A 25,266-nucleotide genomic window follows, 5' to 3' on the forward strand; every position below is an offset into this window, starting at 1 on the left:
GTACTACCAAAAGGAAAATACATAAGACCTGTAACCCTTGCCTGCAGTAGCTTAACAATACCTCTGAGTATTGCTTCAAATACATATAATAAGTCTGAACTAATAAAGTAACGAGTTTATGAGCTTTTTAAAGATTTTACTAGATGAACAGAGGGCCTAATAACATGATTCAATTTCTTAATATAAATAATGCATTTGCTGTGACCTCTTAAAATATTCCTAACTTTAACTGCAGAAAATCCAGTGTATGATTTATATTTCTGGCTGCTGGAAGCTCTGACTTTCATTATCTGTGTACGCCGCAAATCCAATTATGTAATATCATTGAGATAAGGCATGTAATGTTTCACATCTAATTGTTCTAACATGCAAATTTTTTCCAACGCTGGTGTATGTTTGATTAAGAGGAAGGCAAGGGCTGTGTTTCATGGGCGTAGATTGTGTGGGTGGAATGAGGCTGTCTGCAGTTGGATGTGTTGACCTGGATGTGTTGTGTGCAGAGTCTCTGGGAAACTCTCTGGGAACCACAAGGTGATGTTGTCTTTTGGGTGAATGAAGTGTTGGTTAAATGCAACCAAACAGCAGCCCCTTGTGTCTTGGGTTATGTCTGGCAGATACCTGTCTTCCTAAAGCAAGACACCTTGCCTGAACGGGGAGAACTGTATGGCTGCAGAGTATTTCACTGATGTACATTCTGGTACATCTTGTTAAACAGCAGCTCGTGTGCTTTGTCCCTTAGGTATTATCATCACTGTCAGAACATCCTTGGACACGTGTGTGCTCATCTGTGTAGTTTTTAACTTCAGAGTTGGCTGTGTCTTTATCCCATGATGGGGTCCCATCCCAGGTTGCACACCCAGGGCAGGTGTAAAGCCAGTCAGGATTAGACAACACTCAGATCTCCCCTGTTACTGTCTCAGAATGCAACCAAGGAGCATGTCCTGACATAGGAAGAGGATGGCATGGAAATAGGGAAATGGATGTCATCTGAGAGACCCAAATTTTTATCCTTGGGACCAGAACGGACACTTATATTAACATTTGCCCACATTTGCAGGAGGGCAGGCTTTGATGGCCTTGCTTGTTGACCACAGCACAAATAAACATGTGGATGCATCTAAAAACTAGAGATTTTTAGTAGGATTTTTGTTGTCCATGGTGGAGCTGGCTGGGGGGATTTAAAGGAATCATTTTAAGCAAAATGTTGGGGTTTTTTGGCCCAATGCACTTGAACACATGAACTTGTCCTAAACATTGGTTGGGAAGTGTAGGCAGAGCTTCTCAGCCTCTGCTGTTGTTTTGGCTCCTCACACTGTCCCTGTGCCAGGTTTTGGTGCTGCTGTGGTGTCGGTGGCATTGTCCAGATAGTGGTTCTGGTCCTGGTACTTGGCTCTTCTGAGGAAGTTTTCCACTATCTTACAGCCACTGGGCATTGTGCTCTGGACATGAATAGGTCCCTTTCAACCTTGTTTTATTCATTATCAGCAAAGCATGAAATTACAGTGGAAATGCTAATAGATTTCCTAACAACTTGGTATCTACTTGGGTGAAACAGTTATTTGTTGACTAATTAGTAAGTTAATTGTTTTATACTTTATTGAGGTCAGGTTGCTGTTTTAATGTAGAGGGAGGAGGTGTGGGCTCTTCTAAACAAGATGCTGCTTTAATGAGTTGCTGTCATCAGTTGGGCTAAAGAAGTGCAGGGAAATGGTGTCTCCAAAGGAGATATGTGGAGCCAAAGGGATGAGCTTTGGGAGCTGGGACAAATCCTGCTGGGATGCTCAGCTTTCCCTGAGACCATTAGCAGAGCAGGCTTCTCTGCTCCCAGAGCTGCTCACAAGCTTTGAGCACGCTAATTAAAACCACTCCTGACCAAAAAAAAAAAAAAAAAAAAAAAAAAAAAAGCTGAAAGAAAGACCTCTCCTTCCTGGACTTTATGATTGAATGTATGAGTAACCTGGCCTTAGGTTTCTGGGGCATGAAGTCTTTTCCCTGGCTTGATTGATGTCATTTAAAAAAAAAAAAAAGTTTCCTGTTCTCCTCCTTAGTAGCTTGCTTTCTCCTTTCTTCTCTCTCCTGACCCTGTGCTCGTGCCCAGGAGAAGTTTCATGAATTTAGAAACAATCTTAAAAGATAACCTCTGTGTGGATGGAGGCAGTAGCAGATCATTGTGGAAGGCTCCTCTGGGATAGTTAAGCATATTTCTTTGGATGTTTTTCCCCCTTCCACGTCCTTCCTGTCCCTCCTTCTAATTAGGGCTTTGTTATAATCGCCTGCCTTGGCCAATCCCGTTCTCAGTTGGAGCAGTCCTGGAGCTGTGATGTGAGTCAGTGGGTTTGTGCCCCTTCTCACACATCCAAATGAACTTGTCTCCCGTGTAGGGAGGGATTTTAAAATGAAGGAGCTCAGAGTTAGATTAGATTTTGAGATTAAATTCTTCTCTGTGGGGCCCTGGCGGAGCTTGCCCAGAGAAGCTGTGGCTGCCCCATCCCTGGAAGTGTTCAGGACTGAGTTGGACAGGGCTTGGAGCCTGGGATAGTGGAAGGTGTCCCTGCCCATAGCAGGGGGTGGAGTGAATTGAGCTTTAAGGTCCCTTCCAACCCAAGCCATTCTGTGATTGTTTATAAAGTATTATTCTGTGTTGGGCAACACCACAGGGAAGACCACAAGAAACACTACTGCCTGCAGACAGCCTGTTTTCTGCTGGTTCTTCCTCCTTCCAGCTGGAAATATAGTGTGGAAATACTGCTACCTGCTGATGTATTTGTGTGCTGATAATCCTGTGCTTTTTTAAAAAATTGCCTTGAAGTATCTCCAGCCTGTTCTGTAATCTCATGTGTTCTGGCTGTACACCTGTAGCAGTTTGGCAGTCCTGGAAAATGTAGAGTTACAAGTAAGAGGTCTGTGTCCACAGGGATGTGCAGTTAACCTGCCCAGTCTGTGTCCAAGTTCCCCCAGTTTTCCACTCCTCTACTACTGTAAAATCAAACAGAAAAAGGCAGGATGGCTGCCAGTAAATAAAGCTGGTACCAGCTCATTGCAAAACAAAACAAAACAAAACAAAAAAAACCAACAAAAAAACCCAAAACAAAACACAAAAAAACCCCCCAAAAAACCCAAACCACACAAAAAACAGGACTCAGACCCAGCAACACACCCCATCCTGGTTGCTTTTGTTTTTTCAGTTGCCTTATTTTTCAATTGCCTGACTTTTTTAATATTTTTTTTCTCAAATGGCCAGGTAGCTTTTAAGTTTTGGTAGTGGTACTTTTCCTGGGCTGTATTCAATAACCCTCTGCATGGATTACCTGGCAAGAACAATCCCTGGGCAGCCAGGGAAAAGGAGTATTTTTACTGCCTGCATCCAGGCGTGACTCCAGTGTTTCATGCCACCACCTGAGCTAGGATGGGCTGTGAATACAGATCACGCCTCTCCTTTCCCTATTTTTCCCAGGCTTCTCATTGGGAAAAGGGCCTTTGCTCAGAAGCCACCAGGGAAGTGGGTTATAAAAGTTTTATTGGTGAGGCAGAAAGATGTTTCCACTCTCGCTGTTCCTTGGGAAATAAGAGAAGGAAAGACATATAATGTTTTGTCTCTTTATTAGATTGGGAAATCGTCTATAAAGCAGAGGTGTATTTCAAACCAAGCCCCCCACGTCTCTTGTTAATGCCAACTCAGCAGCATCCAGCTGGGCAGATGAAGGGTTTGGATGATGTAGGACTTTGAAGAGATCCTGTTTTAGTGGGATGAGAGCCCTGGAGCAGCCAGGTGTCTGGTGAGAAGACCAGAGGCACCAGCCTGGGTGCCCTGCACTCAGCCCTTGCAGTTCCTTGCAGCAATGCCACCAAATGGTAATATTCACCTGTGATAATCTGCAGGCTGGAAAAACTCATCCTTGGGGGAAGCTACCTGCCTGGTGGGTAGAGCAGAGCTTGTGCATGCTCAGGGGTTTTTGGTGGGACACTGAGGGATAGCAGTGAACCGTAAAACAGCCTTAAAAGTGGCGAGTCCAAGTGAAGCTATGTGGCTTAAAATGTTTTATCATGTTGCATGCCAGGGCTATTAGTCCCCTTCTGTGCTTCTGTCAGGCAGTGTGGCAACCAGCAGTGAAGTTTTATCAGATATTAAAACCTGCTTTTGAAATTTCTCCTAGAGCAGAATGCTAAATCAGCCTCTTCACAGTGATATTTCTTTTTTTTTTTTTTTTTTCTTCTTCTTGTGCTGTTCCCTGCCTGGCAGCTTTACCTTTACTTCCATTTCTCTCTCTCATTTTCCATCAGCTCTATCTGTAACCATTTTGTGTTTTATTGAGCATGAATGAATAGTGATGCCTTTTAGATGAGTGATATTTTCATCTGAAGATGCTTGTTTAATATAAGCCTCCACTCAGCTGTTACCCCAACGGTGCTCTGTGTTTACCAACAAATTATTTCAACTAGCTAGAATTTGGAAGCAAATTTTGCATGGGAAGGTTTTCTCCCCTTCTCCTACCCCAGCAAAAATTCTGCTTGTTTTCTGGTGGGATATTACAGACCTGGAACACGCTTTAGAGGCAGTGTGAGCTGTGTAAGGGCTGCAGCTTTGCTCCTGGGGCTGAGTGTAACCTACGCTTACCATATGCTACCACCCTCCCCTTTAGGTAAAATGGGGGGGTTTTCTGCCTCCCTGCAAATGATAGCAGAGACTGTAATCACTCAAGCTGCTGCCATGTGGGTCTCATTGCATTTGGGAATAAAATTCTCCATCTGTGGGAATAGGTTATGAATCCAAAGTCATTAGAAAGGATCTGGGTTCACCCTTGGTGCTGTAAGCATGATCTCAGCTGTCAGTGACAGTGATGGATCCCCAAATACCTGCTTGTTGCAAGGCATCGCTGCCACCCCCAGAGGTTCCCTGGGCTGTGCAACAGCAGCTGGACCTGGGGAGGCTGAAATGTGCCTCAGCTGTTAAAAGGTTTGGGTTTTGTTTGGTCTGAGGTTTGTTGCAGCAATTCCCAGGAGGTCTCTGCCGGTTGAACTCGCTCTGGGGAGGCATGTGGTGGTTTTTTGGCACTGATGGTACGTGCCACTGCTGCCTACAGGAACTGGGCTCCCCTCAGTTCCATCAAGCCAGTGATGGAGGGCAGAAACAAAATTCCTTCCTGAAGGCTGACTTTCCTGTTTGCGCCCAGATGGAGGGGGCAGATCTTTGTGCATTGCTCCAGCCAGAGCCAAGTCCCTTCAGAGGGCTCTGACCTGCATTAGATACAGGTCTGCATCCAGATGTCCCCAGGATGTCACCTGGAATCTTTTGGAGGCACAGTCGCATTAGGTGCAGGGGAAAAGGATGGACTGTGTGTCCCCCTGGGCTGAAGAAGCCCTCTCCAGCACACATTTCCATGCCTTGAGAGCACTGTGCATCTTTTACCCCAGGTGGTTTGTTCTCTTGATCCTCATGCAACAGCTGGCCAGGGAAGAGGCTGGAGCTGAACTCACATCCTTGGCGAGGTGCTCAGCAGCCCTCTGCTGCACCAGCACTGACTTTCCCCTTGTGATTCATTGCCAAGCTCTGTGTCCTTGTCCAGTACCACAGTGCTTAGGGAATTCAGACATTCAGGGCTGCAAATGTTCCTTTGGGACCTGAGCCCTCTGAGGTCCACCCTGCCGAAACCATCGGGGTTGCTGCAGGGACATTAGTTGATGAGGCTGGTTCTGGGAGCACGGTCTGACTTAATCTGGGCTGTCCCCGCTGCTGCAGAATTTGCATCTGGCCGGGGTTGTGCATCTCGCAGCCGAGCTGCCAGCACTGGATGAAAAGGGCTGCGCTTCCAGAAACACTCGCCAACAATTTGTCTTGCAAATGAGCCCGGGTGGCTCGCACGGCCCCGGCGCTGCTGAAGTCAGCGCTGGGCTCTGGGGCTCACGGCACGCTGCAGCTGCCTCGCCCCGCTCTGCTCGCCGCCACTCACCAGCCCAATTTCTCGCGAGCGGGCCACGCATCTGCATTAATTTAGATGGCTTAATGTGGGGAGATCATCAGCTTGATTTCCCCTGTGGCTTTGGGAGTCAGCTGGGGCTCCGGGGCCTCCCATTAGCGGCCCAGCCCGGTGCCAGATGGCGGGTGATGGCTTGCGGAGGGCTCCGGAGCTGACGTGCCCCATTGTGCGAGAACACAAAAGCGAGCCGGGCTGGATGCTTTTTTCTTACCCCCTCTTTTCTGCTTTCGTTTGCCTTCAGTGCTGTCACCCTCACAGCTAATTCCTGCAGCTCTTTTTATTTATTTATTTTGCTTCGTACTGGGGAGAGCTGTAAAGTTGCTGACAGTGTTTTCCATGCGGATGCTGCTGCCTTGTGCCACGCAAGTATCCTAAGGACTTTGCTTCTGTCTTTTATTCTCTGCCTGAATATGCATATGGGTACACAGTCCCATATGCATGCACGCCCTCATGGAATATCCTCTTGGACATTTGGGTCACATAAACAAGTTATTAGGGTATTAGAGTGGGTCTCTTGGGGGGGCATTATATGCCATGAGGTTTTGTTAAGATAGATTTAATTGCCTTCCTGAATATTTCAGGCGTCTCAGCAGTTTTTCAGATCTCTTAACAGTCTGTGCTACAATCACCTGTTTGTTACAGAGTTTTTATCTCTTGTTAATACAGGAGAGGTGCCTGTTTTGGGCTACAAAGTTTTTTTCTGTCGAAGATGCCCATTTCAGGAGGGAGAGGACTAATTCCTCAGGTTTGGTACAGGACACACTGAGCATCCCTGCAAGGGCCCCCTGAAGATCAGGCTTACAGGGTTTTGGCTCTGATTTCCCCAGTGTGCTGCAAACACAGAGGCAAAGCTCAAGTTCAGAGCTCAAAGTCACTAAAAATGCCTCTCTGCAATCCCTCCTTTCACGTGCAGCTTTTGACCTCTGCCTGCTCCCTAAAACCCACATCACTTTTGCAGTGCTGCTGCTCCTTGGTATTTATCATCACTCCAGCCCACGCAGCTTTCCACATTCATGTGTGCATCCCAAACTTAAGCTTTAATTAAAATGAAATTTCATGCTGACAGAGAGCTTAGGTGGCTAAATGATGTTAACCTTGGCACCTGGATTGGGAATGAGTCTGGGAAGCAAATGAGAACAGAAGTGCATGAGCAGGGATGGGGACAGAGGAGTCCCAGGCAGTTGCAGGTCTGTCTGGCTGTCCCATCACTGACAGTCTTTGAGGGCAATTGCTGGTATTTAAATTTGAATTGTGTGGCTGCCTGGGTATCCAGCATGCCTTCTAACTTTTCCTCCTTTGGAAGGAGTTGCAATGTCAATGTTGACCTCTTCTCCAGGCTTGGCACTTCGTGCTGGGTTTCTTTTCAGGACCCCCCCTTGTCTTTTGTCCATGGCACTGAACTTTGTTGCCAGGGGTTGTTTGGTAGGATGGGTGGAGATCGATGGAGGATGTAGGGCATTTGCATTTGGTCACAGGAGAATCTGTGACTCCTAGTCAGGGAACCACTGCTCAGGGAGTCTGGTGGCCTTCCCCTCCACCCCCGACCTGCCCAAGTGATTTTCAGGGTGCACAAACGCAGGAAGAAGCAGGAAGGTTTGGGTAAAATACTTGCAAATTTTACATTAGGAAATAACACAGACTCTTCCAACCTCTTCTCCTCTCAACAAATCAATACAGCCTCTCCTTATAGCCCTTCAAGCTGATAGTTATCCCACCTGGGAGCATCCCGTGGGAATGCTCTTCAAAGGCTTCCTGAGCCTCACTGCCCTCTCCTCCTGTTACCCAGGGCTTCTTGTTGTATCCTGTGCCCATAAACAATACCAAACGTCCTTGAAAGAGGCACCACCTGAGGTGACCTGTGTTTGTTTAATCAAGGATAAAAAAGCAAAACAAATTAGAAGCATCTGTACTATATATCTGAATGTCTTAGCAAAGTGCTCAAAGCTGAAATCTAGTTATGCTCGACTGCTCATTTTAAAAATTCCTCACGGAAAGGACTTGGTTATTTCTCTGTGGCAGTAAGAGATGCATATGCAAAGTTCTGTATGTGGCTGTGACACAGTACAGAGTTTCTGTGATGGCAGATCACAGTCGTGGCTCTCCCATGGTCATGGTCAGATTGTTTTTCTACCATATGGAAACCTCCTCTTGTAAACCATCTCCTATCAGGGATCTCGCCCAGGGAGCACAGCCCTGCGTGGCGTGGCTGTAGGTACAATAAACCAGAGAGCCCTGTGATGGCCTCGCAGGAAATCAACGCATCCCCTCTTTCTGTCCCTTTGCTTCCTTGACGTGATGCTCTGGGATGGTTTAGTGCTGGTGGTGATTTCCCAGGCAGGGTTGTCCCACCAGCCACTGCTGCTCAGCTCGTGCCGGAGAGGATGCGCTGATCCAGGAGCCGCACCGCAGTGTGATGCCTTGCCTCAAGCCTTGCCTCCTTGACCTGTGGCTTTTCTCCTGCCACCTCTTTTCAGTGAGTCCTCAAAGGTAATGAGTTTAATTTGATAAACTGGGCCCTGGGTGAGGTGTCACAGTGGGTTTGGGAGATAAGCCTCCCTGCTTCTTATCAACAAGAAGCCAGTCCTCCCTTGAGAACTGTGTTTTCTGGAATGCATCACTGCTCCTCGGGTTCAGTGATGGTCTGATGATAGCGAGGAAAATAAAGATGGTGAGATTGGTGGTTTGTAACTTTGCTATCACTTCCTTCCTCTGTGTCACCATCTTCCACATCCTTCTTATCTAACCATTCTCTTGTATCCTTACTTGTGTTTGTCTGCATCTGACAGTTGTATTTAGGATGCTGTGGGGTACACAAGGAGAAGAAAGGATTCACTGTGGGGGCAGAGGTACTTTGGAATATAGTGGCTTCTTCACATAGACCTGGCATGAAATAGAAGCTGTCACCTTGTCATGGGAATGGGTGTCTGTAGGGACCCACAGAGTCCAACCTGTGTTACCCCCCCATATCGTATCATAAAATCATTGAACCTTAGACTGGGTTGGGTTGGAAGTGACCTTTAAGATAATCTACTTCCAACCCCCTGCCGTGGTCAGGAACACCTTCCACCAGACTAGATTGCTTCAAGCCCTGTCCATCCCGGCCTTAAACACTTCCAGGGATGGGACATCCACAGCTTCTCTGGGCAGCCTGTGCCAGGGCCTCACCATCCTTGCAGGGAACAATTTATTCCTATCATATGTCCACATACGTGTATACACACTACTGCGTCTACTCTGAAAAGTGATGCTGGGGTACAGCCCCAAGTGCATCCATCCCAGCAGAGGCACAGGAAAGGAGTTAACACTCGCTGGGCTCGTGCACAGAAATACAATCCCCATCTCCTCTGAGCTCCCAGAGAGAAATGGGTGAAAACATCAAACCGCACGTCCTGTACCGTGGGGCCGATACGCCGGAGCTATGAACTTTCTCTTTGAGGTGGTAATGGTTTGGCTGGCAGCCAGGAGCGGCAGCCGTGAACGGAAAGGGGGACTTCCAGAGATAAGCTATTTTCAGCCAACGGGGCTCCTCGCCGCGAAATAAATAGAAAAAAGGACGAGCTCTGCGTCTGCGGTCATGTGTCCTGCTTTCGTGGATTTGGCCTATTTTCTGAAGAATGGCTGTAATTCAGCTTGAATTTCCCCTGGATTGCTGCCAGCAAAATAGGAAGCTGTTGCTATTGCCAAGGAGCGAACAGGAATTTATATAGTAACTCAGCCACAGGGATGAGATGACAGCTAACGGCTTAGCTGCTGCTAGGAGGAAAAGCAGACCTGGGAGGAACCTGGATTTTCTCAGGATCACAACAGTTCAGTCCTTTCTACATCTTCGACATTATCCCCTTCAATCTGGACTTGGCAACACTGAAGCACAATATCTGTGCTCAACACCAAGGGATGGGAGCAGAGCAGCTTTTAGCATTTAGAAAAATCACCTGTGTTTGAGTGAAATTGGGAGTTTAAATGAACAGAAAGGAGATTTAGAGCAGTTTTTTGCAATGCTAACCCTGTGCCCCGCTTGCTCTGGTTCAGTGCTGTGGTCCTGTGGTCTCTCCTCTCCCCGTGCACAGGGGAGGCTGAGTATTTTCCTTGCTGGGATGTGAAGCAGCTCCTCTGTGGGAATCCAGCCTTTTGTGATTATTTTTCTATTTAAATAACTTCTTTAGTTATCGTGTGCACCATTTCCACTTCTGTTTCATTCCTTAATAAAGAAGGGGAGTAGTTTATCATGCTCGGCAGAGTATGGACGTGGTGAAAGACATACTGTTCTGAAGGATTTAAAGTTAATTTCCGTTGGACAGAGAGACCCTTGTCTGGGGTACTTCCACAGCCGCCTTTCCCCCCTGCTCTGGCTGCCTTGGGTCCACAGGGAGCCTTTGCCTTGTGTCTTTGGGCAGCTCTTCCCCCTGCCTGGACCCCATGTGCTAGGAGGTTTGCAAGTCTGTGATGCTTTAGAGTCTGAGGGATACAGCTGGGACTCAGGCCTGCTGTGTGATGGGACATGGCAGAGAGGTGCCTCTGGATGCCACGGAGCCCATCATCTCTGACTGCCCACTCCATCGTGAAAACCAGGGTCTCCATTTTGTGCTTGGGTTTTGGCCAAGAACTATGAGATATTTTGTTGTATGCACTGCCACCCCTTGGACCGCCAGATTTGGGAAAGAGATCACCTTAGAGGTAGTTTCACCTCTTCCAGGCACTCCCCAGCTGCTGCCCAAGGGAATATCTCAATCTGTGCAGCAGGCAGAACGGGCTGTAGGTCAGTTTTCTGTGAGCTTGGCCGTCCCAGCCGAGAGGAACAGCATGATGCCCATGGCTCAGCAGAACTGAGCACTCTCTGAGCTCCTTTGCCCAGGCAAAGCTCCCACCTCGGCAGGGCTGACTCTACTGCAGCAGGAGGGAAAATGAGGAGTGAATTGCCAGCACTGGTGCTGTTTGCTGTCAGCCCGATAAAAATGGCACCTTGCCCAAGTCTTCTATAAATCACAGGTTCCATTTGGAAAGGAGTTTTCTGTGGTAATTAATGAGCCAGTATAAAGACATTAAATGGAGAATGTATAGTGATAGAAAGGCTTGTCATTCACTGAGCCATCTTCCCCCATGTGAATAACCACGGGGGAACAAAGGCCAAACTCCTTATAGACTGAAGTGCACTATCTCTGATAGCTGGGAATGAAGTAATTCTCTGAAAATAACAAAGGCGCGGTGAAATACATTAGTAAACTAATTACAAGAGAGCTGGTAAAAACAGATGCTGAAAATTTAAAGCTATTACTGGAATGATTGCTGGCAGAAAAATGGGGGCTGACAACAAAAAATTAAAAAATGCATCTCATTTAAAATTCATTAGCCTGTAAATCAGGACAGCTCCCTGTCTGAAAGCGAGGCTGATGGCATTTCTGTGGGCAGTCGTGATGAAAAGCTTCCTTGCCTTCACCTTTACGGATTCCATCAGTGCCTCTGGAGATGCCGAAACAAAGTGTGCACTCGTTGGCGAGTACAAAATAGCAGGGAAGCTGCTGGTTTTGCTCAGGGAGGTCTGAGCAGGGATGTTTCTACCCAGAGGTGTTGTGAGGGCTGCTGAGGATAACACCTCGTGCTTGCTTGGCTCGCTGCCTCTCCGAGCTGATAAAAAGCAGGATTGCTCGTCCATCCGCGCTCGATATTGGAAGGAGTTGGCTGCAAACAAAGTGGTCCAGGGCCAAAACCAGCTGTGTGGGAGCTTCCTCTTTTACTGTCTCCATCAATATTTGAGAGAGGGATGGAAAACATCAGTATTGTGCAACAAATCAAAATGGTAACTATGTAATTTGTCTTAATTGTGTGTGTCAGAGTAGGAAAAACACGAGGAGCTCTGGATGGGAATCTGGCAGGAGAGACCTGCCTGCTGGCAGCATACTGCACGCTTTGCTCTGCCCTTGCTGAGCCAACCTTTCCCAGAGGCTTGTGGACAGCTTGGCCTTCATTTTCTTATTACTTCAGGGGTCTGCCGGGGCACTTGAGTGGGATAAATCATCGCTGTTTTGCAAAGAGTGAATGTGTGCTTCAGAGGGAAGTCCTGAAGAAGCCATTTCTGTGAATGCAACAAGAGGGGACATCTTCTTGTGATGCTGGAGGGGAGCCCTGCCTTGGGGTGGAGGAGCCTTGTCTGATGCTGGGGTTTTTTAAGAAGTCACCTCACAAAAACACAGCAACCCTTTGTGGTGAGTTGTACCTCTGGGCAGGTGTCACAGCAGCCAGTGTTGCCTGGCCAATACCACCCTTGGTGCTGGAGCCCTGTGCAGTTGACAGATAACCCCTTCCTGCACTGCAGAATCACCAGCCCCATGTGCAGTCCACCCAGGCAAATTAAGAGTTGTTTATGACATTTAATACTCCTCCTTCCCTCCAGCAGCAGGGCAGCAGGACCAGGACAGGTTTGGCTTCACAAATGGTCGCCTCAGGATACACTAAATGCTGTCATGAGCCAGAGAGCAATTTCATCTTGAAAAATTACTGCAATAGAGCTCCCTGATAAAGGTCTCTCCCAGCAATGCCTCCCTCTTTGCCAGAAACTTCTCTCCCTGAAACCAATTTGAGAGTGCTAAAGGGGCTGTTTATTAGTCAATCCCCCTGCAAAACAAGAGGGTGCTGGAAGATGAATAACCACCCTGGGCCGTCTGCTGTGCTGCTCAGCATAGCAGGTAACATGATGGGATGCTGCCATGTGCTCTGAGCATGGAGGAAAGGGAGACATTTGATCCATGGGATTGCCAAGATGCATCTTTCAAAGTGGTTTATAAGGAGCAGCATCGCCTCATGGGTAGAGTGTGCTATTGGTACTCAAGGGCAGGATGATGTTGGATTTTGCTTGTGACCATGGATGGCGCTTTGTGCCTGTCCCTAATGTAACCAGTAACTCTATAGGAAAGGTGTGAGGGTGCTCAGAGAGCCCTGGCTGCTTGCTGCAATTCAGAGAGGGTGTTTGCACCAATGCAAAGGGATTCCCTGCTCTTGCTTCCAGGCAGGGATGATTTCTGTCTGCAGCTGCTGTGTTCTGTTAGGTCTTGGTGTCAGCAGGCAGCATTTGGGTGGTGCTGCTGCACAAGGGAGAGTGTGGCAAAGGCCTGATTCTCTCGAGGGTTTCCTCTGGCGTTGGCAGCTCCCCTGGTGCTCTCTGCTCCTCCAAGTTAAGACAAACAGGGTGGTGGGCTGTTGAATGTTTGGGATGCTCCCTCGTGTGCTGTACTGGGACAGTGTGGGGGCAGTCTCTCTCCAGAGGTACAGCATTTTGTGAGTTTTATGGAAACTGTGAGATACTGCAGTATAAAACAGTTATATATATAACAGTTATATATAAAACAATTATATATATAACAGGTCATAGGGCCCCTGCTCATTTCCATGTATGGTGCAGAGGCTGCATTTATCCAAAAATCTTTCCTGCTCACAGGAGAGTAGCCCTATATCAACAACTGATGGTAGTATAGTTAATTTTCCAATAAGAGAGCTATAATAAATACCAGGAATATACTAAATGCTCTCTAGGACTGGAATATGGTTATGGAGACACCTGTGATTGTGCAGGAGAGGCTGGGTGTGCTGGTGATGAGCAGCACATTCAGTGCAGGCATTCAAAGGGTTTCCAGGTACCACCCTACAGAGGCCTTTTCAGGAAGAACCCATCATCCTCCTCACAGCCTGGTTCCTTTGCTTATGCAGGGCAGGTGGAGCAACCCAGGAGCTCCTGAGGATGTTCCCTCTGACCCCTGCTCTGCATGCAGTGAAGATGTGTTCATTACTTTCACAGGATGTTTATCATCCCTATGTGGAAGCAGTCCCTACAGGGCTCTGTGCTTTTTTCTGCTTCTGAAAGCAGCAAACCCAACAATAAATCATGGATCAGTACTGTCCATCAGGGCTGTTCATGCAGTGGGGATGTAACCTGGATTTGGCTCACAGTCATTTCATGTGTTATGCAAAGAGTTGAGAAGCCACAGTCCCAGACCAGAAAAAAATTTGCCTCCTGGTTGACTTGAGTCATGAGGTAGTAGGTTTTCCCTTCTACTCCTCTTGTAAAATATCTGTTGCATGTTCCCTCCCGTGGGCAACTGCTGTGTCCCACTGTGAGGCACTATCTCTGTTGTCTTCCTTTCGTCCCTGCCCCAGAACCTTAGGACAGGAGAAAAAAACAGACCAGGTGGAGACTTTGTTCCTCAGCCAGAGAAGTCTGTATGATGTGCTGTCTTCTCAGCCTATTTTAAATTCTTCCAGTCAGCTTTGATTGCAGGTGAAAACAAGAGACATGAGGATGCAAAATGCAAAGAGAACAGAGCCTGGACCGTACTCCATTCCTGCTCTGAGACATCCTGTTAGCTCCAGGGGAAGAAAAAAACAGACAAAACAAAAGGGAAATAAGCAGTTTTTTGCAAATATTCTAAATAAAATGTGTTCAGGACTGACCATTTCCCTGTAGCTCTGCACAGCCCAAGATGGGTCATCCTCCCTCTTTTATCTCACTGAGTATTTTGGTTCTTCTTAAATGAACTACATTCCTCTAAAATGACTTCCTTGCTTCAAACTCTCCTGAGTCTTGCAGCCCATATTCTTTTGAGATCTGAGGCTCACCATGGACAATAGAGATTTGGGATTTTCCCTGCTACGATTAGTGGACAGAGAGGATTTTCCTCTGTGCTGGGAGAGGCACTGCTGCTCTTTAATATTTCCCTCCCTTTCCAAAGCTGAGAGAAAGGCGATTTTTTCTTCCCTTTAGATGTGAGCAAAGGGCCCCCACTCCTGCTACTCCTGGAGAATTAAATAGATAAATGGGCGGCGCTGTTGTTCACGCTTCACTATGCACAAAGCAACTTGCATTCAAAATTGGGCTCATGGCAGTTCAGCAACAACCTCGCACAAAAGCGTCATTAGACACGCAGGGCCGGCTCGCAGGCGCAGAGGCTGCTCTGCAGCTGGAGCAGCCACCGGGCTGGCCTGCCCTGGGCTTGTTTTTTAGCTTTATGAAAATGCATCTTTAAAAAAAAAAAAAAAGTATAGAAAGAAGATTCAGTGTCTTTTTCTTAAAGGCTTGTCGCTGTTTGAAGGTTGGGGGAATAGAGGAGAGGATAGGATTTCTGGTGTCCACACGCCCCCCATCTTTTGTGCTGGCTCCTTCTCACTGGCAAATCGTCCAGTTCCAGAGTGTGGAGGGGATAAATAAGGAACCTGAGTCTGCAGGGCCTTCACCTGCTCACTTCTTCGAGGATGTTCCCTGGCAGGTTGCTGACTTTATGGTGAAAGTCTCTTAAGCCAAGAGGGAATTGAAATTTTAATCCCTCTGCCTGCCTTGGCACTGGTGGCTTTCAGGAAAAGGAGTTGGGTGCTCCGTGAATCTCACAGATATTGAAGGTTGGTTCTGCTGGAGCTCTCAGCCTGATTTGAGAGTGGTTCAAGTTTGGCATTAATTGACATGATGTTCATTGTGTTTTAAAAACAACCCTGGCTTCTGTTGACCTGAGGAGGAATTCTATTTTATTAGTTAGTTCAGAAATTCACTATAAAAATCAGCAGCTCACTGTCATCAGAATGGAGCCAATCTTGGAAGGGGTCAGCTTGCCCATGGCTTGTTCTCTGCACTGGGCAAATAATTTGCCTCCCAGATTTCACCTTCCTCAGTTGTAATGGATGTAACAAAGCCTGCTCTCCTTGGCAGGAGCATCTGGAAGGTACTGGAGGCACATCCCCATAAAACTCTTGTTCCTTATACTGTGTTAACTGTGAGGCATTTTAACCACATTGCCTCCATTGTCAGAGGTCTGAATTTAACAGGTTGGTGACAGAAATGTGGAGAAAGGGTCTTCACTTGTTGGCTGCTATTTGTGGACTGCGTGGCATTTATGGTGGTGTGGATGCTCACTCCTCCCCAGCACTGTCTTGTGTCAGGGCCAGGCTGGGTCTCCGTTTCCCTGTAAGTAATTTAAAATCAAGAGGCAGTTATGATTGCAGAACTAGCTGGCCTTCCCAAATGCTCTCCTAACACCATGTTTGGCATTGAACCTTTCAAGTCTTCCTCCTTTCCTTGTGCCTGCACAATGTTTGTGTTTTAATGACTCTAAAGGCCTGGGATTTGCTTTGACATACCAAGTTAATGTTTTCTTTTTCTATATCAAATCTAGGTCAATCTCTGGCTTAGCACTAATGCTGCACTGAGCAAAAAAGGATTGGCCACTAATGGTTTCAATTTAGTTTTTTATGGAGTAGAGAAAATTTCACTCGATAGCTATTTTCATTTTTATTCCATTGGCCTTTCCACCGGGCCTGTTGGGATGGAGAAAGTGCTTGTGATTTGATTAGAGGAGACCCCAGAATGAATCCTCCATGAATATGGATGAGGATAAGAGTTCCTGCTCACCTGTGTCCATGGGACATGCCTTCGGGGACTGCATCCCAGTGGGGGTTAAGTGGTGGGCAATCCCAAGCATGGGGATTTCTTTATGGAAGAGCCTCATCTGTGATACAGCATAATCCTAATTGAGGTCCTTAGTTATATAACACAAGAGAAGGAGAGAAGAAGGGTAACTCCTCTGCTTCATGTGTCCGTGTGCCTGTAAAGAGTCAACACTCAATCTGAATCCAGCCTTGGCCAACATCTTCTGGAAGAGGCTCCTCCATGCCTGAAGTGTCAAAGGGCTGCCAGGACCATTCTCTGTCTGCTGTGAGCCCAAATTTTCTCTTTCCCTGCCCTGTGGCAGTCACTGTGTACCACAGCCAAAATCCAGGTGGGGTGATAGCAGAAGCACTGAGACATCACAGCTTGGAGCATTAATGTGGAGCAATGAGTGTGCATGTGATTTATTTTTATAGCTTGATGACACAACAAGATGGCAGAGGGAAGTTTAATGGGAACTGGGTGGCACTCACCCCTCTGATGATGGTAAAAAAGGCCTGGGGCAGCACCAGTCCCTCCACTGGCACATGGATGCTGCATTGCTGGATGGCAGAGACTGCTGGCAGATGGATTAGCGAGTGCCTCCCCTCTTAGGAGCTTGCGGGTGAATATTGTGATTGCATGTATTTATTTTTAAAATTATTATGGCCATTAGCATAGAAATGAGCTGCAGCTCCCTGGCTGCTGGCCAACCCCACCCGGGTTGACTGCAGCTCTTCTCCTTGGCGGCTGGAACAAAAGCACCCGGCTTTTTAACAGGGTCCTGCTGCTTGCCACGGGAAGACAAGTGACAAACAGGAGCAAGCACTCTGCTGCATGAGTTTGTTACAGTCAGTTGGGACATATATAAAAACCTCACATGGATCAGCAGAGATTTAGCCCCTCCAGGCAATGCCCTGTGAAGCATCCCTCCTATCTCTCTTCTCTCCTTCTCCCCGGTGATTTATTCCCAGGCTGAAAAACCAGTAATCACTCACGTTGAAGTTTTGTTGCTGTTTTACAGGAGACGCTCCAAAAGTCTTTTGTCTCTGCAACTGTAAATAAACTCGTAAACCTGTTTTAAAAATAGCATTTTGTAGCTCAGTGCATGAATTTTTAATGCATCTTCTGCAAACCAGCTGGTCTTGGCAAGGGTCACAGTGTTTCCTAGGCATTTAACATAAAACTGTGCTTCAAAGCCACATTATAGTGTCGTTGAAGAGTAATATTTTACTTAACATCCTCATAACTGAATTATTTATAACTTTCCATGTTTTATTCATGATAAATATTAATACTGGTGTCTTTAAGAGTAGAGGTTATTGCTGCAGTTTTACCTATAAGAGGTGATATTATTGAAATAAAGGCATGGCGATGAATTCTGCAGCCAGCAGAGCGAAGTCTGTGCCGGGGCTGTTCTCATTCACACCTCCCTCTTTTATCAACCCTGTCAGCCACCAAAAAACCTCAGTGCTGAGCATCTGTACATTTGAAAGGAATTTTCCTGCAGGCATCTGAATCCCTGCTTTTTAAAATAAAAATTCTTAGAGAGCTTTGTGTCATTCTCAGTCTTGGATTAATTTCTTGGTGAGGGTCCATTGGCTTTGTGAAAATGCTCACCCTGGTCTATGTCTGCAGCCTTGACATATTCTGCAGGCTCCTTTGAGCTCTCCTGCTGCAGGCACCCATGGACCCCCATCTTTTGAAGCATCCCTTGCCACCTTGGAAGGGGCACCTGGTGTGGGAGACTTCCTAGCAGCCTTTGGGCTCGTTTCTGTGTCTGAATTCTCTGGGCCATGATCAGTCTCATTTCAAAGCTAAATCTGTATGAATTCGGTAAATTGCCATTGCACCATTGGGCTCCATCATATACCAGAGAGGCTAATTGCATTGATTTTTATCTTGGAAAAGAGAAATACAGTTTTCTGTGATCTTTCACCTTGTGCTGGTGTGTCTCCCCATCTGGCTGGAACATTGCATAGCCACTCCCTGGTCTGGCTCCCAACATGGGGCTGGCTGCCCATCCCACCCACATACCTACAAAACCTTCCCAGCCCTACAACTGTGCAGGGCTTTGCTCCGTGTTACTCCATCAGCTTAACAAATCTGCCATCAGCGGGTTGCGAGCGGTGGTTGCGGGAGCAGCGCAGGTTAATGCAACACATATTTAATGTATGATTGCTAATGGCCATCTCCCATCTGCCTGAGCCCAACTGCAATTTGCAGATGAATGATTAAGTTGCCCTGACACATAGGCAGCTTGTTCCTTAGCAGATCCACAGTCATTGCACTTGATGCATGTAAAAGGGGACGAGGCTTTCTTGCTGGAGAGGGGTGTCATCGGGCTGGGGCGGCAGAGCAGGAGGTTTTCTTGGAGTTTGTTTTGTATGGTAATATGAGAGACCTTCCTGTGGATGCAGCACTTTAAATGAATCATGAGCTCAATAACCACTGGGATGTTTATTAGCTTTGAATATGTTTATTGCGGAGTCAACAGGCAGCACCTTCCAATTAATTAATAGTAATAATTACGGTATTATTTATGTAGCTCTAACAGCGTGCCAGAGTGTTTCTGTACAGTGGTTACAGCTGTGGCTTGCTGGAACTGGCTGGTCTGTATTCACCCTGTGTGGGCGTGCTGGGGTTCATCATTTGCTGTCAGGTGGTCCCAGCCCCAAAAGCCTCGCTTTGCTGAGCTCTTGGCAGCTGCTCTTTCTTTTGGCTGAATCCTTTTGCTCCCCAAATGTTGACAACGCAATGGCAACAGAAATAATCCATCTCTCTTTTGATGTGGATTAGGATCCAAAGACTGCTCAAGCTAATTTGGAATAACCTCTGATGAGTGCCAGTACAGTGTCTGTTTATTTCGCTGCCCCAGCAGACCTTGCTGAGGACATGAGGGTCTTTGAGCAAAGTCTCCTGTTCTGGTTAAGCCAATCAGTTCAATGTCCAGAGGCAGGTGGGCCTCTGGAAGTCAAAAACTTTCCATTAGTCTTGTTTTTCTGTGCAGAAGATTAGGCTGCAAGCTGGCCTTCTGCTCTTACATTACATTACAGTCCCATTTGCATTCTGTGGGAAATCAGGGTGTGTTTCTAGGTCAGGTGAAGTTGCTGACATCAGTTGCTGTTCACATGTGAATAATTTTGTCTCTCTTTTTGTCTTCCAGCAATGTCTGACTTCCACATCCACCCTCAGAATGCAGTGGTGGAGGAAGGCGGTGTAGCGAGATTCCAGTGCCAGATCCATGGTTTGCCTGAGCCGGTCATCCTATGGCATAAGAACAGCATGCCAGTCAACACAGACAATGAAAGGTAGGACATGTCCAAGCCATGTGCTGCTGGCTTTTCTCCAGGTGGGAAAAGATGGCCAGCCTTTCTATTGCTTTCACAGTTGTGCTCAGACAGAACCAACCTGGGCTAAGGGTCTTGGCCAGTGTTTCCACCATAGAAGAATCTTTTGTTTAGTGTGTTGTGGCTTTTCTGGTTTGGTTCTTGTTTTGGCCAAACACCTTGTAGGGGTACTGGCATTTCCAAGGAGAGGTAGATGAAGCTATTAGCTGATTTTGAAGGGCTTGCATTGACCGTCTCTGATCGACCCTGCTCCAGGTTTATTTTCCAGCATGGAGACCTTTCCAGCAGACCTCAAAGAGCTGGGTAGCATTGGCATCCTTCATCCCTCCATGGCTCCATTTTGTGTAACTCTTTCTGAGACAAACCCATGACTTAGGATCTTGCATATGGGTCCTGGACTCTGTGGCTGCTATTCCCAGGTGGACTCCCTCACATGTGGCAACCGGCGAGCTCTGCAGGGAGCTTCCCACAGCACCCTGAGCTGCCATTTCCCAAACAATCTCCTGGAGAGAAACTCCAGCTGCCTCCCTTCCCAGCCTGGACCTGGAGCGGCACGTCGGCGCTTCCTGTGTTTGACAGGCTGCTCCCCTCGTGTCGGAAACGTCCCTCCTCAGGGTTTGGTGCTCACAAGGGCAGGACAGGTGGCAGGAAACGCGTGCCCACTGCCCCAGCTGCAGCTCAGGAGCCGCACGGCCAGCGCTGGGAGACAATCGCTCACAGCACACCTCGAGCACGGATTGACAGCCCTGCCTTGGGAATAGGCGAAACCAGGAAGCTGTAAATGTTTTCCTGAAAGCCCCTATTCTTAAAAATGTCACTTCTGAAGCAGAATGTGGTTGGGTTCTTTGGAGGCAGGAGAAAACACAAGGGCTAGAACAATGCCTGACCTTCTCAGAGTGGCAGTGAACTTACAGTAGAAGGACCCAAGAGGCTCAAATCTGCTGTGGAAAACTGCAACTGTCAGGTTTTGTTTTTCCTTGCATTTTTCAGCTGAGCTTTTTTTAGCCCAGTGCAGGGTTGATTTGTTAAACTTGATGTCCTCTGAAGGCTTCTTACTCATACAGGTGCTGAACTGGGGATGTGGTAGAGCAGAGTCACTGATCCGAGGTGGCATAAGCAGAAGTGAGGAGTGGAGAACAGTGCTGGATGCCTTGTGGCATCCCAGTGAGAAGTTGCAGGGCAGGTGAAGTTCCCCTGAAGTCCTTCATGCATCACTGATCCTTTCCATTTGAGCCCAGGAACACAGTTGGGGAGATGGTCAGAAATGTTGCAGGATTTAAATGTGACCGGGACTTGTTTTCTTCAAGGCTAGGGAACCCCAGGGCTGAGGAATCCCAAGACTGAGGAACTCCAAGACTGAGTAACCAAGACTTTTCTCCAACCCAGAAAGGTCCAAGCTCTGCTTGTTCCTGTGGCTTCTCCTCTAGGGAAGAGAGTTTGCTCAAGCCCTGGAGGATGTGGCCTAGGAACATTTTCCCTATGTTTGTGTCCTGATTTTGAAGAGATTTTACTTTTTGTAGGAGTAAAGCTACTGGGGAAGTTTTTTATTGTCAGCTCAGTAGATTAATCTCTGACACCAGCGCCTGGGTGATGAGAGTTGCTTCTCTAACTGAATTGGATTTCTGCATTAATCATGCTTGGTGCATTTCTGCGTATAAAGTGTATATAAATTTGTATGCCGAGTCTTGCACTTGGAGGCTTTGAAGGCAGAATAATAGCTTTGGAATTGAATCTTCTAATGCTGTGGGCAGATTGTTAACAAAAATGAAGGCTTCTTGTAGTATAATTCATCCAAAACAATGGGCATTTTAAAGTCCCAGAGAGATTGCAATCAACTTCGGGCCGTGTAAAACTGATTGCTGTCATGCTGCCACCGACACGGAGCCGCACGTTTGGAACCCGGCGCAGGGAGCAGCTTATAGGCACTTAACCATATGCTGATACGGAGAAAGATATTCTTCATCTTCCGGACGGAAATGGATTATTAACTCATCACAGTGTAATGACTTACTACCAGCCAATTTAAACAAGTGGTTGCCAAGCAACCTGTAATGTATGTGTACATATATGTGTGTGTGTGCACGCATGATTTAAACGTGCCTATGTTTTGAGGATATAAAATATTTATTGATGTTTGCATTTGCCTGCTCAGTATTTATTTTAAACATACCTTTTCATGTATCTGAGGTTTTAAGGTTATATGGATTTGAGTCTTGAGCCTGGAGTGGGGAGCACAGGTTTCTGATGCCTGTCCATGGTCACTGTGCTTCAGCTGATGAGTGAGGATTCCCACTCATGTGGGATAACCCCACTGTCAGCTGTCTTCACATGCAAATGCACCTCCAGAGCTTTTCCACAGGTTAAAAAGGAAGCATCTATTTTATAGTCTTCTAACAAAAATCACCATTTCTCAAGGATGCAGCAGGAGATAAATTATTTTCTTTTACTCCCCTGAAAAAGGAGACCAGAGGCTCAAGTATCCAAAAAAAAGTAAGAACTGATGCAGAAGCAGGTGTGGGCTCAGCCTAAAAGGATGTTGACATCCTGGTGATATTGGCACCTGTGCACTGGGATGCAGGGAGCCAGCCTGCCTCGCCTGGATGGGTGTGCAGCCTGCTGTCACACCGTGTCCTGCTCTGCAAGCTTTTGATTCTGTTTTCTCCTCCCACAGGTACACGCTGCTTCCCAAGGGGGTTCTCCAGATAACAGGACTAAGGGCAGAAGACAGTGGGATATTTCACTGTGTTGCCACCAATATTGCTAATGTGAAGTTCAGCCGGGAGGCCCGACTCACCGTGTCAGGTTAGTGCCAGCCACGCTGTCCTGCCTGCCTTCCTGTCTTCTTCCCACTGCTGTTCTGGACCAGGACAGTTTCAGAGAGCTTCAGGCCAACAGACTGAGAGGCATTCCTCTGTCCAGCCATAACACCTTCCTTGTTCTGGATTGTTATTTGTTAAGATCCCTTCCAGTGCAGGACATCCCAGATTCCCTGTGGAAATGGAGATTGTATCTCTGGAGATAACAGGCAAAGGAAGTCTGCCCAGGGATGGTTGAGTGGGTGTTTCTGAGTTCTTTCTTACATGCAGCCAAAGGTCTTTCCCCTGACCTGCAATCCTCTGTGCATCATATACACATGATTGCTGGTACCAGGAGCTTGGTACCTGGTTTTCCAGCATGCAGTCACATCTCACAGCTTCCCATCACCCTCCAAAGCACTGCCTGGCCAGTGGTTCTGGAGCAGAGACTTAACACCTGTACCAAGTGTCAGATTAGCCTCTGCTGACTGTAAAAAAGCAGCACGTGTGAAATGGGGTGTAGCCGAGGGAAGAGTGATGCTGAGTATATCAACTCTGATGGGGAAAGAAAGCAGGTTAACTGGTTCTGAAAGACCTGGGAGCTTTGGGTGCCTGTTACTTATCTGTTTGCTTGATCTATGTGAACAGTAGCCACATGGAGAGAAAAAAGAACAGTAAATTATCGACGTGGTGAAGTTCTTTGTGTCAGTTTACTGGTCTGAGTTATTATTTCTCGCAGGGCAGAAAGCTCTAGTTGTTCTCATCTGACCATCCCTCACTGCAGATGGATATTTTCCAGGTTTCCTGTCTGTGAAACATTTGTGGGGTTTTTTTCTCCTCCTTAAAGCAGTTGGATGATGAATACAGGCACAGTGTGTAAGTGTTTGTTGTGGGGTTTGGACCATGCTTCAGTGCCTGCACTGCTCTAACTGGACATTTGCATGGAAAACTCATTGCACTGGGTTAAACCTCCATGGAAAAGGTTTATGCTCTGGGGTGTTTGCTGAGAACACACAAATATCTGTTAGATCAGGGCAACAGGTATGTGTTAGCGTGTGAACCCTGGGCTTTGGCATGGCAGCAGAGGCTGTGGTGAGCCACAGAGGTGCACAGGGCATTGCTTTGCTGGTGTGGATGTTGTGTCAGCAAATACTGGGCTAACATGAGTGCTGCTGTTCACATGGCATTAGGCATGATGGAGTAAGCTGAGTTCTTGCAAATCTTTTTGTATCACCTCCCTCTTGTGTCATGGTGAAGAGAATGATCTCTATGCTCTTCATGACGGCAGGAGGGCTCCCACTTTTCCCTACAGGGCAGCAACTTTAGCCATTGCTTCACCAGCAGAGAAGCACCGGGTCTGCCTCCCTGAGGTTTCCAATCCAAGCCCTGGCTGGGGAGGGAGGAGGGAGAGGGTGAGAATGGGCTCTGGAGCCTGTGCCCTGTAGGGTGCTGCCACAGCCCGGCAGGAGAGGAGGAGGAGGGTGGCTGCCCATGGGGGGTGAAGCAGCCTGCTTGCAGTGCTCTCCCTCCTCTCCCTGGCAGTGGTGGTAGGGCTGCCAGCAGTGAGCAGCACAGAAATGTCTTCCAGTCCTGCTGATTGATTATTTTCAAGTGCCTGCTCAGCAGAGCTGCTCCCGAGGGGGCTGCCTGCCTCTCTGCACTGACACCTTTCAGTGCGAGCTGCAGCTCTCTCTGCTGCTGTCCTTTTGATCAAGATCTGGCAGACAATGCTGCTGGAGTGCCTGTCACTGCTGGCAGTGCTGGGGACCTCCCCATCCTCACTGTGACTGCTGCTGGCAGAGTCCCTGAGGACCATGGGCATTATTAGAGCATTTTCCCCTTTCAGAATAAATCCCTGCACTGCCTTGAACCCTGTTGAGCTCCAGCAACACCCGCCTGCCATGAATCCCTCATTTTGTCACTCCTTTCTTCCTGACCCTGCATCAAAGGCTTGGTCTGGTTGAAGAAGGAAACCTCCTCCTTGTTGTTGGGACATGTTTGGTCCCTTTGTGTGGTGCTGGCATCTGACTGCTGTGTCCCAGTCCCTGCTGGCCCTGGAGCTGTCACTGCTGTGGGTGGTGGGCTCAGCCCCAAAGCTACGGGGCCATTCCATTGTCTTTGGAGGAGAAGGTGAGCAGTGGTGCCACTTTCAGAGTTGGACAGCATTTGCTCAAACTCAGGGAGCTGAATCCACACTCAAAAACCTGAATGTCTATTTAAGACTCGGAGTAGAAATCAAAGAATGTGATTTTAAAATATTTTATTGTCCAAGTAGCGTGTTTCGTAAATTCTGCTTTGAGCTTGGCTCCTTTTTGCTGATATTCTTGGGTGACCTTGGACAATTCATTTCATTTCTCAGTGTTTTGAAATATTGAAATCGCTATATAATACGCTGATAATACCGTATTATTCTAAGCGTGAACATTTAGTATTGTGATTCAGAACAATAAATCTACATGGGTTTTAAAGGCACTCCGAGGTACTGAGGGGAAGGTATTGTTTTTCAGATCTCTTGGGGTTAACCAGCCGGTCATATGAATTTATTGTGCATTCTGGTTCTCATCAAAAAATCTGCATTTTATGGCTTGCAGTGAAATGCATTTAGTGAGAAAGTCAGCTCTTAAGTCACACTGACACGGTGATTTTTCTTGGATTTTGCCCATTTACACACAAGCTTGGAGTCACTTTATTGCTCCCTGCTTAGCCCTCGTAGGAACAATTAACAAACGAGCTGCTCTGATGTGTGC

The 25,266-nt window shown here is 47.3% G+C and overlaps 1 protein-coding gene across 1 annotated transcript in view; it reads left to right on the top strand.

The window, feature by feature from the left end:
- IGDCC3 (immunoglobulin superfamily DCC subclass member 3) overlaps positions 1–25,266 on the top strand; it is a 95,955-nt gene that overhangs the window by 36,853 nt on the left and 33,836 nt on the right. Inside the window, exons 3-4 of the mRNA XM_066328220.1 lie at positions 19,541–19,685; positions 22,396–22,526. Of these exons, the coding sequence (XP_066184317.1) occupies positions 19,541–19,685; positions 22,396–22,526 (276 nt within the window). The remainder of the gene's footprint in view (positions 1–19,540; positions 19,686–22,395; positions 22,527–25,266) is intronic.

This window comes from Sylvia atricapilla, chromosome 13, assembly GCF_009819655.1.
Source record: "Sylvia atricapilla isolate bSylAtr1 chromosome 13, bSylAtr1.pri, whole genome shotgun sequence".
NCBI classification, from domain to species: Eukaryota; Metazoa; Chordata; class Aves; order Passeriformes; family Sylviidae; genus Sylvia; species Sylvia atricapilla.